The 14,300-nt window shown below is 26.3% G+C and overlaps 4 protein-coding genes across 4 annotated transcripts; 2 read left to right on the forward strand and 2 right to left on the reverse strand.

Annotated features, from left to right (window-relative positions):
• Positions 1–1,737: 1,737 nt before the first annotated feature.
• PmUG01_09054700 (bicoid-interacting protein BIN3, putative) lies at positions 1,738–3,048 on the forward strand (the record flags this gene model as incomplete). The annotated part of the gene is made up of 1 exon (XM_029005261.1): positions 1,738–3,048. One exon carries the CDS (start codon positions 1,738–1,740, stop codon positions 3,046–3,048), a length of 1,311 nt encoding a protein of 436 aa, XP_028861867.1.
• Positions 3,049–3,717: 669 nt separating this feature from the next.
• On the reverse strand, positions 3,718–7,272 carry PmUG01_09054800 (conserved Plasmodium protein, unknown function; the record flags this gene model as incomplete). The annotated part of the gene is made up of 1 exon (XM_029005262.1): positions 3,718–7,272. The coding sequence occupies one exon, from the start codon at positions 7,270–7,272 to the stop codon at positions 3,718–3,720; it is 3,555 nt and encodes a 1,184-aa protein (XP_028861868.1).
• A 1,481-nt stretch (positions 7,273–8,753) lies between these two features.
• Positions 8,754–11,260, forward strand: PmUG01_09054900 (conserved Plasmodium protein, unknown function; the record flags this gene model as incomplete). The annotated part of the gene is made up of 11 exons (XM_029005263.1): positions 8,754–8,775; positions 8,945–9,276; positions 9,435–9,533; positions 9,677–9,742; positions 9,858–9,919; positions 10,048–10,088; positions 10,258–10,300; positions 10,504–10,586; positions 10,792–10,820; positions 10,919–10,980; positions 11,194–11,260. 11 exons carry the CDS (start codon positions 8,754–8,756, stop codon positions 11,258–11,260), a joined length of 906 nt encoding a protein of 301 aa, XP_028861869.1.
• Positions 11,261–11,619: 359 nt separating this feature from the next.
• Positions 11,620–13,602, reverse strand: RSA4 (ribosome assembly protein 4, putative; the record flags this gene model as incomplete). The annotated part of the gene is made up of 1 exon (XM_029005264.1): positions 11,620–13,602. One exon carries the CDS (start codon positions 13,600–13,602, stop codon positions 11,620–11,622), a length of 1,983 nt encoding a protein of 660 aa, XP_028861870.1.
• Positions 13,603–14,300: the final 698 nt, after the last annotated feature.

The raw sequence follows: 14,300 nt of genomic DNA on the forward strand, positions 1-14,300 counted from the left end.
ATGAAGAAATAAATAAGAAGCAGATGATACCATAAGATATTTAAGGATAGAAACAAAAGCTAAAAAGATATATGTCCTTAATTTAATTATAAAAAGAAATATGAAGCAATCATTTACCCAGACACACACGAACACGCAAAACAAACAAAAAAAAACATAATATAACGTACCATAAAATATTAAAATATTAATAAGAGTGCAAAACAACGAATGTACTGAACGCTATGTGAAACACTGATGAGAGCATAAGAAAATGGTAATCTAATATATTATAATATAATATAATTCTTCAATTTATTGTATGCTTGTTTTAAAAAAAATAAGGGATATTTTTAGATAAAAGAATAAATATGTCGTGCTCTACAACAGGTAATGAATGTTATATCATGCTGTTGTGATGTTTATTCAAGTTAATTTTTTTTTTTTATTATTTCTTTTTTTTTTTGTGCTTAAATGTCTTTGACCTGAGCGAAAAAATGTAAGCATATAATAAAATTTTAAGAAATTTTGTTTTCGTATATGTAGCGTTATTGTGTATCGTATGCGTGTTCACGCAAAAGTAAGGATAATACATAGAAACACGCGAAATGATACACAAGTATGATAAATGTGTGCATATGTATATACTTACATACATACACACAAACATACTTATATATATACTTGTATATGTATACGTATTTCGTTGGACAGCCTTATTGTATACCATTAATGACTTATTTTTCACAGCGCGTTTTGCAGTGTTTTACCTTTTTTTCAATACCATTTGGAAGATTTATATAAGAAACAGAGTGAATGTTTTAAAACTAAGGAAAAAGTATTATTGGGGTTTTGCATATAAGTTACATTTATACAAATAAACATATATATACGTACATATATATATCTATATGTTTATGTAAATATGTATGTATATTTACATATGTTTATATATGGATATATGTATGATTATTTATAAATGTATTTATACGCTTTTCAATTCCTTGGTATTTCGAGTTATCGTTAAGAATATGTTGAAAATTCATTATTGCTCATTAATTCAATAAAGTTTAAATTTATCGAATATTGCATAAAATTTTGAATTATTATTCTTCAAATTGTATAAAAAATAAGAAAAAAAAAAATAAAATAAACTCACACTTACAATTGCTTATTTATTTTTAATTTAGGGTTTTGAAAAATGAGCACTCACATTTTGTATTACATATATATTTATATAAACAAATTAAAACTGTTTTATGTGCGTTCTTATATTATTAACTTTAACTGTATTATATACTCGTAATTTTATGATGAGACAACTGGAGGTAAAGAAATAAGCGAACTTCACAAAACAGAGAATGCAGCATTTTGAATGAACAGAAAAGGAAAAATAAAAAAGGAAAATAAGAACAAAATAAAAAAGGAAAAAAAGAACAAAATAAAAAAGGAAAAAAAGAACAAAATAAAAAAGGAAAAAAAGAACAAAATAAAAAAGGAAAAAAAGAACAAAATAAAAAAGGAAAAAAAGAACAAAATAAAAAAGGAAAAAAAGAACAAAATAAAAAAGGAAAAAAAGAACAAAATAAAAAAGGAAAAAAAGAACAAAATAAAAATGGAAAAAAAGAACAAAATAAAAAGGAAAAAAAGAACAAAATAAAAAAAGAAAAAAAGAACGAAAAAAAAAGGTAAAGAAAAATACATAAAAGAAAAGAAAAAAAATAACCTTAGTCCATGTCGAAGAATGCAAATTGAGCAATGACCTGCATTTTTAAAAATAGTGAAAATAGAGAAATTGCAAAATTAAAAGATCTCTTTGAAATCAAGTCAATTGATGCAATTTATGGAGACGAAATAATAAATAAAAATTGCAAAAACTGCAGAAATAGGAAAAACGGGAAAAATAAAAGAATTTGCCTGCATGGCAATTACCCCAATTATTTTTACGAAAGATACAAAAAAAGAACAGTATGTAATAAGGTGATAATAAATAGGGGAGACGCAAAATCATGGAAGGAGGAAGAAGAATATAAAAATAATGAACGGATTTGCTATATAATAGAGCAAACGAATAAGAAAGAGAAAGAAAATATTGATGATTACAGATTGACATATGTTAATAATTTAATTAAGGATATATTCAATGGAAAAGATATTTTAGATATTGGTTGTAATTGTGGTGTTACTACCTTTTTGTTAAGTTTAAAATACAAGTGCAAAAGAGTAAATGGTATAGATATTGATTATTCCATAATTAATAAGAACGTGGGTTTATTAAAATTATTTATTGAATTTGTTTTAATATATAACAGTCAAAAGCATATGATACCATTTTTTTTAAATCATAAAAATCTTTTTCAAATTCAGAAAGATATTTTTCTTGATCTGTACTTTTTATATGAACATATGAAGCAAGTAGGAGAGCTAAGGAATTATAAAAACGAACTTAAAGATTGGGGTGCCGTGACAGTTCAAACAAATGAAAAAGTTGAAAGGAAGTATGAAGTCATAAGAACAGGAGTTGTAAAAAATGCAGGCAAATTATGTGAAAAAAATGAGGGTAAATTATCTGATAAAAATTTGGGCTTTGTTAACGAAACGAGTAATACAGAGGATAGAGCAAACCAATACTATTTCCCTTTTAATATATACTTTTTGTGCTCTAACATTTTTGACGAAAAATTTGACAAAATAGAATGTATGTACGATATAATAATTTGTTTTTCTGTTTTGAAATGGATACAGTTAAATTATGGGGATGATTGTTTAGTTCTCTTTTTTAAGTTAGTCCATAAAATGTTAAAATCAGGAGGATATTTCATATTAGAATATCATAAAGAAATAAAATATAAAATAAAATCAAATGAGAAGAAATATTATAAACACGAAACGAAGCTAAATTATGATAATTTTGACGACCTTGTACAGGGAACATGTCACAATACACATAAAATGGTGCTTATTGAGAAAACACATTTTAGAGAGAATGAGAGGAAGGGAGATATTCAACGGAAAAAGAAAGGATCGGGCATGTTTAACAGAACTATTTGCATTTATCGAAAAGTGTAGGAGGCGCATACTGAGTTTGTATCCCAGCATGTACTTTCACGTATGTATATAAATTGGGGGTATGCATTCATGTATATATATATATATATATATATATATATATACATATATGTGTGTGTATGTATGTACGTATGCGTACATTTTGGTGTTTAATGGGCCTACTTTACTCCTTTTTTTTTGTGTTCACTTTTGTTATAATACATATAAATATACATACAATTATACGTACACTTATCCTTTTTTCATATTATTAATATTTCTTTTCAAAAATTTGGAACAGTTTTTAATAATAAATTTATATGTGTACATATTAAAAACCTAGTTAACAAAAAAAATAAAATAAAATAAAATAATAAATTTTCGAATTAAAAGACAAACACGTATATATATGTACACGTGCGCCCAAACAAATTACTTTAATAAAAAGGATGAAAAATAAGACAGACACATTATAAAAAAAAAAAAAAAAAAAAAAAAAAAACATATATATATATGTATGTACGTATACATATATGAATAATTAAGAGATAGAATAACAATATTAACCCTGAAGCTCAGGCGATTACAAAATCTATTCTTCTGTTGATTTAAAAGATTGAATTACACACCTACAGGCATTGTGTGAAGGGCGACTCGAGATGTAGCGAGGATTGCGAAGCAGCACTCAGGTCAGATGTTAAAAATGAAAATTAGCTTGTCTAAATTGATCAAACTTATTTCTAAGTAATCTACCGCATATTCCCGTGATGTTAAAGTTATGCCCTTTTTGTTTATATTGTTGAGGTTGGTGGCACTGCTACTGTTGTTGCTATTGTTGGTGTTTCTATTAACGTTACTATTATTATTGGCACTTGTATCAATGTTTATACTTCTATCATCGTTTATGCTTCTATCGTTGTTTATACTTCTATCATCGTTTATGCTTCTATCGTTGTTTATACTTCTATCATCGTTTATATTTCTATCATCGTTTATGCTTCTATCGTTGTTTATACTTCTATCGTTGTTTATACTTCTATCATAGTTTATACTTCTATCATCGTTTATACTTCTATCGCTGTTTTTGCTTCTATTGTTGTTTATGCTTCTATCGTTTTTTATGCTTCTATCATTGTTTGTACTTCTATCGTTGTTTATACTTCTATCTCTGTTTATACTTCTAGCGTTGTAAACGAATCTTTCATCACTACTATTTCTGTCGTTCTTCAGTGTGGCAGTGATGGTACTAACTTGTTTTATGTTGTTGCATATATCCACTTCTCTGTAGTTTTCCTTCTCGCTGATACACATGTTAGACCTATTATGGAGGTTATTAATTTCATTATTTTCGTAGAATTTCCTAATGTAAATATTTTTAGCTATGGCATATAAGTTTTCCCTTATTTTGTTACTTGTATAATAAATATTTGTTGAAAAGGACAAGGAATGCTTAATATAAGTTTTGTTATTGTTACTATTGTTACACTCATGGCATTTTATATATCCATAATATAATAAATTATATAATTTTTTTCTAACATCATTCAAAGGTATTAATACATTTTCACTGATAACTTCATCATTCAATTTTTGCTCAGGTGTTGACATGAGGAAGCTCCATATTCTTAATGCATCTGAACCATTCATATTTTCTATTACATTAGATGTTATTTTGTTTTTATAAATTGTTTTAATATTTGTGAAATCAACAGAATATGTAATTATGTTATTATATTGTGTTTTTATTAACTGTTCAGGATATTTTATCAGTATATTTAAATTTTGTAACACTGTATTTTTATCAATAAATATTTTTTTCTTTTTTAATTTTTCAATTACATATTTTTCTATATTTTCAAATGAACAATAAAAAGGATTATCCCTATATGTGTTGTCCTCTGCACAATAAGTAAGTTGAACATTAGTTAATAAAAAGAAAAATATACATTTTCCTATTTCGTTCAGGTTAAAATAGTTTGTTATAAAATTAAAACATTCTTGTTTTAGAAATAAAAGAGATAATACTTCATTATTTGCTTGGAAGTAGATGAATGGGTTATCAAGATATTCAAAGAGATTATTTTGCATGCTCCCTTTATTTAAAAATTTGTTCGTATCATATGAAAAGTTGTCCATGTAACAAGAGGCCTCTCTTTTTTTATGCAAAATTGTTATGGCATTTTTTCCCCCCTCATCCTCTTTATCATTATAATGTAGTTCTTGTGCGCCTTGATTACTATGTTTATTACTGCTGATGTTTTCGCTGATTCCAGTAATGCCACCAATACTATCATTACTTCTATTATTACCACAAAAAATAGTATCACTAAAACTATTTTGCTGGTTCCTTTTCTTATATTTGCTATTCCCATTTTTCTCTTGTTCACTATGTACATTGAAAAGTATGTCTTCTATATTATCTGAACTTTTCAAATTATTATCATTTTGAAAATTATCTTTTTTGTCATGTATTTTTCTTTTTTTAACATTACTTATCGTGTTTATCATTTCTTTCGATATGATGCTGCTATTTTTGTTCTTTTTTGTTAACTCCTTTTTTGTTACATTGTGAGTGTTCGTTTTGCTTGTCTCCTGCATTTTGTGATGAACAGAAATACCGTTCATGTGGTTAATATTGTTCACACTGCTAATACTTTCCATGCCGCTAATGCAGTTTATGTTATTGTCAATACTAATGTTTTTATTCTTTGAAAACTCTGATATGTTAATTGGTTCACTATTTTTGCTTTCCCTAGGGTTAATATTGTGAAGACTAACCTCATTAGAGTGATATGAGGGTTCTAAATGACCAAAATTTATATCTTTATTCTTTGAGCCATCTTTTATTTTATTTTTCTTAATAAGGTCTGATGTGTCATTATTGCAATTACAAGATAAGTTATCAGTATTTGCAGTATAATAATTAATAGTACTGTCATATATGATATTATTTTCACATATGCTATTTTTATTTTCAAATATACTTTTATTATTTTCACTTATGCTTTTATTATTTTCGCAAATATGTTCATTAAAATACTTACACTTTTTTATAAATTTCTTTTTTAATAATTGAAAAAATATTAACTTTAATTTTTTTTTGCTAAAATTTGGAATCTCTTTCTTACACACCTCAACATAATCATCCTGTCTGATGTTCTTTAAGCAATTTTCCATGGTAATTCTACCTTTTTTAATAACTCTCATTAGAAGTACCTTTTCGATAAAGTTTATTATGTCTCTTCTTTCTGGGCTCTCTTCAAAGGTGTTACCACTACTGTTGTTACTACTATTTTTGTTGTGGATGTTGCTTCTATTGTTGGTGCTGCTCCTGTTGTTACTACTATTTTTGTTGTTACTACTACTCCTGTTGTTACTACTACTCCTGTTGTTACTACTACTCCTGTTATTACTACTACTCCTGTTATTACTACTACTCCTGTTATTACTACTACTCCTGTTATTACTACTACTCCTGTTATTACTATTACTACTGTTCTTGGTATCGTCTAAATATGCTAAACTATCGTCAAGTATTACATCCGATACAAAGAAATTGTAACATACGTTGGAACTGATAGTAGATGAAGACCTAGAAGATGTAAAACTGTTCATATTTTCTAGGTTATCTTCATTCTTTTCTTTTATATGTGTTGGATGGATGTAATAAAATATAGAGGCATATCTCACAAGAACATAAATATTTTTAATTATAACAAAATATTCTACTCTTTTTATTTTGCAAATACACAAGGCACACTTACATCCTTTCATGTACTTATAATTTTCGTGATCCGGTAATAAAATAATCTCTTCGTTCAAATTGAGACCCTCCCTAGTGCTTGCTCGTGCGTTTCCTCCTGTGTTTACTTCTGAAGTTACTCCTGTAGTTACTCCTGCTTCCTCTACCTGTGCTTCGTTTCTTTTTAACGTCTTCTTTTTATTTGAATGAAGGCCCTTGCTGTACTTTTCCCCTAAGGTCGTGTTACTCTTTCCATATTTGGAGGCAATATGGCTACATTCCCCTGATTTGTCATAAATTATATGAATATCTAAAATATTGTGGATCAACAGATATAACAAAATATTTCTAACTATACTGAACTCATAATTGGATAAATTAATAATTTCGTTAATGGTTAATTTATTTCCATATAATAAAATTAGTTCTACTATTTCACTGCAAGTATGTCCAAATACATCACATATTATGAACTTTAGATAATCTAGTTCGTTGCTTATCATTATATTCTTTTTTTTTTTTTTTTTATAAAAATACAATCAGGAAAAACAGTTAAAATTGTACATGAACCATAAAGCAAACATTCAAACGGTTAGAGGTAAATTTAGAATACTGGAAAACTCCGCATTTATAAAGAGGAGCTCAGTCGTAAAACGCTGTTTTGAAAAATAACGAGAATTCAGTTAGTTTAAATGTATAACTTCTGTTCCATGAGCATTATTACGTGAGCATTATTACGTGAGCATTATTATGTGAGCATTATTATGTGAGCATTATTATGTGAGCATTATTACGTGAGCATTTTTACGTGAGCATTATTACGTGAGCATTTTTACGTGAGCATTATTACGTGAGCATTATTACGTGAGCATTTTTACATAAATGTACATCAATATGCGAGATATAAATCAGCCTTATCCAGCAGATAACAAATGTATGAATGCATGTAGGTATGTTATATATATGCTGTTTTAATGTGTGGGCATCACAAGGGCATATAACATTGTATCAACATAAACATGTAACTAAACTTGTTTTGGTTAGCAGTTCGTACATGCGTCTCACATAAATAAGATGGCTACATATTTACAAGTATGAACAGTGAATTTTTTTACTATCAAAATATACGGTAATTTATCACATAAATAAGGTAATGTGACAAAGTAAAAATGGTTCAAAACTGAAAAAAAAAAAATTTAGAAATAAATGTATAAAAAAGAAAAAAAAAGAAAATTATTACATTGAAAAAAGTGAGAAATTCGTTACATCAAAAAAATAAATAATTCGCAATAAATAAAAAAAAAAAAAAAAAAAACTTTTAATGAAAATTATTGCCTGTACATGAATATACATAATTTTAAAATGAGAACGTTAATATATATATTAAAACGTGAAGCTTTTTTTTTTTTTTTTTTTTGTTTTTTATATAAAGTAATACTACACTAAACAATGTATTTTATATTGTAGACTATAAAACAATTAAGATAATTTAACAAAAATATGGGATCAGCATTTTTAATTTAGCGAGTTAGAATTATTTCTTAAGTCCTCATATAGACCACATTTAAAGGTGTCCCTATTACTTCTGTTCGTGCTGCAATATTGCAAATATGTTATAAGGACATATGTAAAATATGAATGTACATATAATATGCACATGTTGTATTGCCGTATGGACACAAAGTACACCTTTTTAATCTATATTTTTGTATGCGGCCGTTTTTCCTTTAAGTCCATAAGTATTCAGTAAAAATTATGTAAACGTATATATGAAGGATTATTTAGAATGAGATGTTGTCCATATCGTTTTAACATTTAAATTTTTAATTTATTTTTATTTTTTTTCTTTTTGGTTACTTTATATATATGTTTGTATATATACCTGTGAGGATTGCAGTTTTATGAGCAATTCATTTCTTACTAGAAATATGCAAAAAAAAAGAAAAAGATGCGCCATAAGAAAAGAAAGGATATATTTGAAAAGATGAACCCGCTACTAGAATATAGTATATGTCTTTTTACCTATTGACATAAACCCACGTTTGTGCTCAGTAGAATAAATTTTTTTTATTTTTATTTTTTTATTTTTTTTTTATTTTTTTTTTATTTTTTTTTTATTATTTTATTATTATTTTTTTATTATTTTATTTTTTTTAATTGTACTAATTACATTAGAAAGAATAAAACAAGCTGTTTTTAATAAGCCTATGCTTAATATCAAAAGGGAAATATTAGAAAATGATAATTCGAAATTAAAAAATAAAGAAAATAATCACTCCGTTTGGAATAAGATTACACAGAATAAAATTAATAAGGAGATTCAGGCCTCTTCCAATAAGACTGTACAAAAAGATTATTTTAATAAGAATATTAAAAACGTTTCCAGTGAAAGTAATCAAAATGTAATTAGCGAAAATAGTAGCGAACATAATGAAGCGATTATAAAAGAATACGAATCAACAGAAGACGAAAATGTGAAACTTTCCCTTATCTGTCACAGTAATGTTGTAAGTGGGGCTCAAAAGAAAAATGTGTCTATCGGGAGAAAAGCATCTTGTTGTACATACATGTATGCTTATTTGTACAAACTTATATGTGTATATGTTTACGCATAATTATGTGTTTTATATTACGTTATATCTGTATATACGTATATATGTTTTAGGAGAAAAATGCTACAGGACTCGTAAAATACGAATACTGCTACATATGCGAAATGGCCAAGCCCTGTTCTTGTGTGGAAGAGCATTTCCAATATGAGCAAGTATACATATGCAATTACTACTAATATGTTTGAAGAAGTATACACATAGGATAAATGCTAATACATTTTTGAAAATACACAAGGTACATTTTGAATATAAATAAAGATATATTTTTATTGTAATTTTTTTTTTCAATGATCAGGACATATCCACATGGAATTACGGAAAGATTAAGTCAAATATTCACTCTAATTTCAGAGATATATCGGTAAATGTTTCTTGCTGATGTGTTCATTTTTTTTTTTTTTTTTTTTTTTTTTTTGAAATTCTTCATCCCCTAAAATATCTTTTATCGATTACATTGTATATTCACTGCCTTTCAGAATATTATGGATAAAATACAATCTAGCAAGAAAAAATTAGAAGATACCAAAAATAATATAGAGTTAAAGAAAAAGGAAAATAAAAACAGCTTTACTGTTAATCTCTTGTATTTTTTTGGCTAAAAATATATATATAGATATATGTATATATATGTAAAATGACTGTTATACATTAACCTTTTAAACTCAGGAAAAACGTCTTAAAAAAGGGTGTTTGTGGAAAGAATAAAAGTGCGCATTTATTTGCGCTGTTTAGTTTTGTTCCTCTTTTCATATGAATTTTTTGTATTATTTTGCACTTTTTTGAATTTTTTCTGAGTGAAATAATTTAGCTTATAATATAGATTCTAAAGTATACGAACAAGTAAGAAAACAAGCTAATGAATCTTTTTATTGACAGATAATAAAAAGGAATATAGCAAGAACTTGAACCCATATGAAAAGTATGTATATACAAATATACACATATACATTTGCATATGTGCATTCATTACATTATTACTAAAACAAGAAAACAGTAATAAAAATAATGTAATAATATTTGTTAGTAATTAAATCCAATGGAAATAAGCACAAATTCTAAATATATTATGGTATTTATAGTAAATGAATTAATTTTGCCTTTCATCATTTTTGATATTATCAGATTTTACCATGAAATAGTAAAAGTCATTAAAAGAAAATTAGATAACTTCAGAAATGGGCGAACTGTGGTTGAGGATGAACTAGGTTATTTTTCTTTACTTGTTTTTCCATATATATTGACTAAGCTCTTACACATACATACTTACATACATAACATACATACACACATATATATATATATATATATATATATATATATATATATATATATATATATGTGTGCAAATATATGCATATATGATTATTTTTTTTTTTTTATTACCTACCTTGAACTTCAAATAATACAAAGGAAGGGAAGCGGAGCGCAAAATCGCCTTTGTAATACTATCCATCGAAAAAGGGCAAAATAATACCAACCAGAAATATTTAGTTATATGTATATTTATATTTACATTTTTATAACATTTACTACTTAGAATGATGAGGACGGGGAACATATCATGAAAAAAAGACTAGAAGCATTATGCGACATAGAAAAGTATTAAAAACGCTTATATGTTCAAACATTAATACGTTAATAATTTATGGTTAATTTATGATCTTTCTATGGTCCTTATTAGGCATCTAAAAATTTTATCCGTTGGTATATCTATAGTGGCTCATTAATTATGGTTTATTTGCCTTTTTTCGATATTTTTGCTTTATTAATTTTACGCTGTATGTTTGCATCTTACGTTTCGTTGCCTTGTAGAAAGCACTTACAGTTGTTGCAAGATTTATTCGAGGAATACAAAGATATGGAGGAAAGAATGTTATGATAAGAGTTTTGTTCCAAATGGGTTTGCTTTTATGAAATTTCTCACACATACTTATACAGAGGCATATATATTTATATGAATATGCTTGTATGTACATTGCTGAGATGTTATCTGACGTTACTTGAAATTTTTTTTAAGAATCTGTGTGCAAAAAATGCCACAAACGAAAGGTATTTTGACAAAAAACAATATTTCGAAAATTAAAGATTGATATTAATTACATGTTATATGTATCCACATTTTATTTGTAGCATTTTTAATTATCCTGCAGATGGAATATTATTTAAAAAAATTAAACAATAAAAAAAAATAAAATAAATATACGTTCTTTACGTATTTTTTTTTTTTTTTTTTTCTAATTAGTGTGTCCAAATTTTTAAAATTTTGTCTTTTCCTCCTGAAGCAACAAATTTCCCATCATTCGACCAATCAATAGCATAAACAGCATCTGAATGTCCAGGCAAGTCTACAAGCAAGATTTTGACTGTTTTTTTATTCTTTTCTATTTGTTCCTTTTCGTCTTTTTTTTTTTTTGTTAAATTTTTATCTTTTTCATTTACATCGTTTGCACCGTTTGCATTAAGGAGAGTGCCTCCCTCCTTTTGTTCTTCTTCTTTAAAATGAGAAACGTTTTCTTTTTTTTTGAAATGAACAAATAGATGGTTTATTTTCCATAATTTTAATGTACTATCCTGACTACATGAAACAACGTAGTTGTTATCTATTGACCATGCAATTTTATAAACAGGTCCAACATGCCCACGATAAACAGCTAAAAATGTGCCATCTAAGCCGGACCAAATTCTAATACTTTTGTCAAAAGAAGAAGATGCAATTAATTTTCCATTTGGTGAGAACTGTGCATGTATAACTGTTTTTTGATGACCTATCAATCTTGTACTTTTATAAGTATCATTATTTAAACAATCAATTAAATACAAAGTGCCATCATCTGATCCACTTACAAATTTTTCATTAGTCTGATTTTTTAAAAAATTCTGATATATAATTCTAGCCTTTTCAATACAATTTTCAATATGAGTTTTATTTATTACAACGTCTAGGTTATATATACCATTTTTTAATATCCTTTCTGAATTTAATGATATGCAATTTACCCAATGTTTATGACCTATAAAATTATAAATTAATGAACCCTCATTGACATTCCATATTTTAACAGTTGTATCTCTTGAACTGCTATAAATTCTGCTGTTTTTTTCATTTATTCCTGACCATAATATACATGTTATTGTATCCGTATGACCTGTTAACGTTTTTTCAACCATATTGCTAAGAATATTATTTATTCTTATAATTCCATCTTTTCCTGCACTGGCTAACCTACTATTTACAAAATAGGAGTCCCTTTTATTTGAAAATTCTGAGGCTGATCTCTTTTCATTTATATCATTTTTATTACTTGCGAAGTTGTGCTTTTCGCTATTTTCGTTATTTCCGTTTTTTTCTTCCTTACATGTTATTTCTGTTTTTTCGCTAGATTGTTCAGGTGACTCCCCATTGATGGGGCCATTTTTAACATTATTCTCATAAGAATTGGATGTATTTTCATTTTGGTCTTTCGTTTTTTTTTTTTTGTTATCATCACTTTTGTTTTGCTTGTATATACCATGCGATTTTTTTCTTTTCATCGAATCATTACTATTTTTTTTTATGTTGACTTCCTTTAACAAGTGTAGGGGTTCAAAGCATAAGGTAGTTACTTCTTTTTTATGACCTGTTAATATATTTAATAATTTCCCTGTGTGTGTGTCATATACACAAACATTTTGATCCATTCCTGCTGTGGCTAGGAATTTATTATCTGGTGAGAACAAAACGGCTAGCACCCAATTTGTATGATCTTTTAATGTTGCAATTGGAGTTTGGGTATTAATATCCCAAAGACGAATTGTATTATCACCTGACCCTGTAGCTAAATGCAAGCTATTTGGACTAAAAGCTAAACAAAGAATAGAATTTGTATGTCCAGGCAAGGTAGAACAACAAGTATTAATTTTTTTAACTTTAAAAATATTTAAGGGAAAATATTTTATGGATAATACATTTTCACTACTTATATTATTATCTTTTATAGCATCATATAAACTATTTTTTATAGGCAATTTATCATTTATCATAAATGAGTAATTAATGTCTTCCAAATCTTCTTTAATGAAATCATCTTTTTTTTTCTTAAGGTCATTTATTAATTCATCTAAATTATCTTTTGTAATTGATAGGGGTACATTAATTACAGGCCCTGTCGCTTTATTTTCGTGATTAACAAATTGAATTAGTATTTCCTTTGTAAGTACGTTGTTATTACTGTCAACTTCCATTGTGTTTTACTAAATTCGGTAGTTGTAAGAGGAAGGGAAAACAAGAGCAAAATTCGCAGAAAAAAAATAGAAAAACAAAAAAACAAAAACAAAAAATCATACAACAAACATACTAACTAACAAACAAACGGTATATGGAAAAAATACCTCTTTGTAAAAGAATAAAGATCAACAAAATTAAAAGCAAAAGAATAATGAAACATCTTATAAGTAAATTGAATATTTTTAATTTTTCCTTATTCTTCTTTTCCCATTCTCTAGCCAAAAAGCCATATATATTATTGCATTTATTTTTATGTTGTTACGTACTTACAATATTATACTGGAAATATTTATGAAAATACTATATAAACATAGTACTATATATATGTACTACGATATAATACAAAATATAGTATTATATCACATTATAATGCATTTTTATAAGTATATTCTATTTTTTTTTTTTTTTTTTTATAAATTGCAATTTTTCTACCTAAAAGGTAATAGCAAAAAGTAATCGCTATAATTTTGATCAATATATTGGGAAAAAAAAAAAAAAAATTATTGCAAAATAGTGTAAAACAAATTAAGGTTACATAACATCGGAAACAGTTATAAATTTTGAGATTCTTTTCTTTCTCATTTTTAAATTGGTAAATTTCATCTTCAATTATTATTCATACTTTAATTTTTAGCATAATATATTTCAGAGTTTT

Source organism: Plasmodium malariae (assembly GCF_900090045.1).
Source record: "Plasmodium malariae genome assembly, chromosome: 9".
NCBI classification, from domain to species: domain Eukaryota; phylum Apicomplexa; class Aconoidasida; order Haemosporida; family Plasmodiidae; genus Plasmodium; species Plasmodium malariae.